Here is a 1752-nt window from a genome sequence, read left to right on the forward strand (position 1 = left end):
AAAAAAAAGAGATTATAGCACTCCACCAACCAGAGTCCCTGTTTTGGAGTCCAGGGTGTAGGTGATTTCAGGGAGATTGGCAGTGTGAAGTGGTTTGTTGTCTTTGTACCAGCTGTAGGTGGCAGCAGGAACACTCAGTTTGTCTTTACAGCGGAGCTCCGCAGAAAATCCTCTCATGACTGTTTCTGGAACCTCACAAGACGGCGCATGTGGCGGCACTGTCCATGTAAGACAGAGTTGCATTACATGATCATATTGCTCACTGATAGAAAGGTCGTGTTTACGACTAAGAGTTAGGCATATTGTTGGTGCAACTGCACATGTAAATAATGAAAATGAAATTACAAGATTGAATAATTAAGAAGATTTTCATTCCCACCAAGCACATTGAGGGTGACAGTGACCTCCCCCAGCTTGATTTTGTCCTGACGGGCTGTGACTTCACAATGATACACTCCTGAGTCTTTCTGTGTCACACCACGAAGGGTCAGTGTTGCCCCATCGATGGATGCACGGCCCTTAAATGAACCTGGTAATGATGAGAGTAAGTCAGAACATTTTATAGAAAAATAAATGTAATGAAAGTACAAAACTAATATTCACTGAAAGACAATCAAATTTACTGGGCGAATCAGTTATTTCAAATAGAAATCCATGCAATCTGTAATTTCTTGTGGGGGCAAAAGATTTCCTGGTGCAGCTTGGTTTTAAAGTGACTTCTGTGTGAGCTGTGCCTTATACATTGTTACACTGTATTGACAATGGACCTTTTCTGACCTCAAGTATAGCCAAAATTTTACTAATGTGTAATTTGCTCCCAAAAGTCATGTAAATGACTCACTTCCTCTTTTAAAATGACAAAATATCTAAAGCAATATACAAATGTTAAGATGAGGGACATGTTTAGGGACTGGGTTGCAGTAAATATGGAAATGGGCAAAACAACAACCTACCTGTAAAATCCCCATCAAAATAAACATACGAAACATCTTTGCCTCTCTTCTTCCATTCAACACGCGGGTTTGTTTCTTTCTCTGTCCTGAACTCACAGGAGAGAACAGCATCTTTTGCAAAGAACAGACAGAAGTATCAAAATCAATACGGTCTGAAAGCTTTTATATAACTAAACATGTCAAGCTGTTTATCTGAAGACTAATGAACTTACTTGTGTTTTCATGTACCTCCACTTTGGCTTTGCTTGTCGTCACAGTAACAGGATCTGAGCTGGGAGCTGGAGGAGAGGGAAGATACAAATTAACACTTGAAAGTTGTAACACACTACAAAAATTCCCTCCCACAGCATATTTATAATAGCAAACTATGGGGCAATCGACATGTTTGCCCTAGAGTTTCTGATAAGGACAAACTGAAATTCTCACACATAGTTGATATAAGCTTAACTTAACCCAGAATGTTTGTTTAAATGAGACTGACTCTTGCATTGTGTAATATTTAGGTAAATAGGAAGAATACAGAAAACAGATTTGAGTTTCTCCTCAAATGTGAAACCTCACTAACATTCACCCCCACTCTGGTGGTGCCAGGAACAGGGATGTGTAGGAATTTAAGTAATGGATGGATGTTCTCACACAGTCTGGCTGTGTTTAGTGGGGGATGGCAGTCCAAACCAAGCCTGATAACCTCCTCACTCACTGAAAAACATGCCCTTCTGGGGACAGTGAGGGAAAACACTTTCCTTTACCTGTATAAGTCCTTCTCTATAGTCCGCTGGATGTGTTGACAGTAGAAAAC

The 1752-nt window shown here is 40.2% G+C and overlaps 1 protein-coding gene across 1 annotated transcript; it reads right to left on the reverse strand.

Moving 5' to 3' along the window:
- Positions 1-30: 30 nt before the first annotated feature.
- Positions 31-1383, reverse strand: LOC107577316 (junctional adhesion molecule B-like; the record flags this gene model as incomplete). Its single annotated transcript, XM_016263405.1, has 5 exons — positions 1380-1383; positions 1166-1231; positions 954-1064; positions 380-529; positions 31-218 (listed from the first exon to the last, which is right to left on the reverse strand). Coding segments are annotated over exons 1-5 (519 nt in total), but the record flags the coding sequence as incomplete, so codon positions are not given.
- Between the last annotated feature and the right edge of the window lie 369 nt (positions 1384-1752).

This window comes from Sinocyclocheilus grahami, unplaced genomic scaffold (genome assembly GCF_001515645.1).
Source record: "Sinocyclocheilus grahami isolate Dianchi unplaced genomic scaffold, SAMN03320097.WGS_v1.1 scaffold5690.1, whole genome shotgun sequence".
NCBI lineage: Eukaryota > Metazoa > Chordata > Actinopteri > Cypriniformes > Cyprinidae > Sinocyclocheilus > Sinocyclocheilus grahami.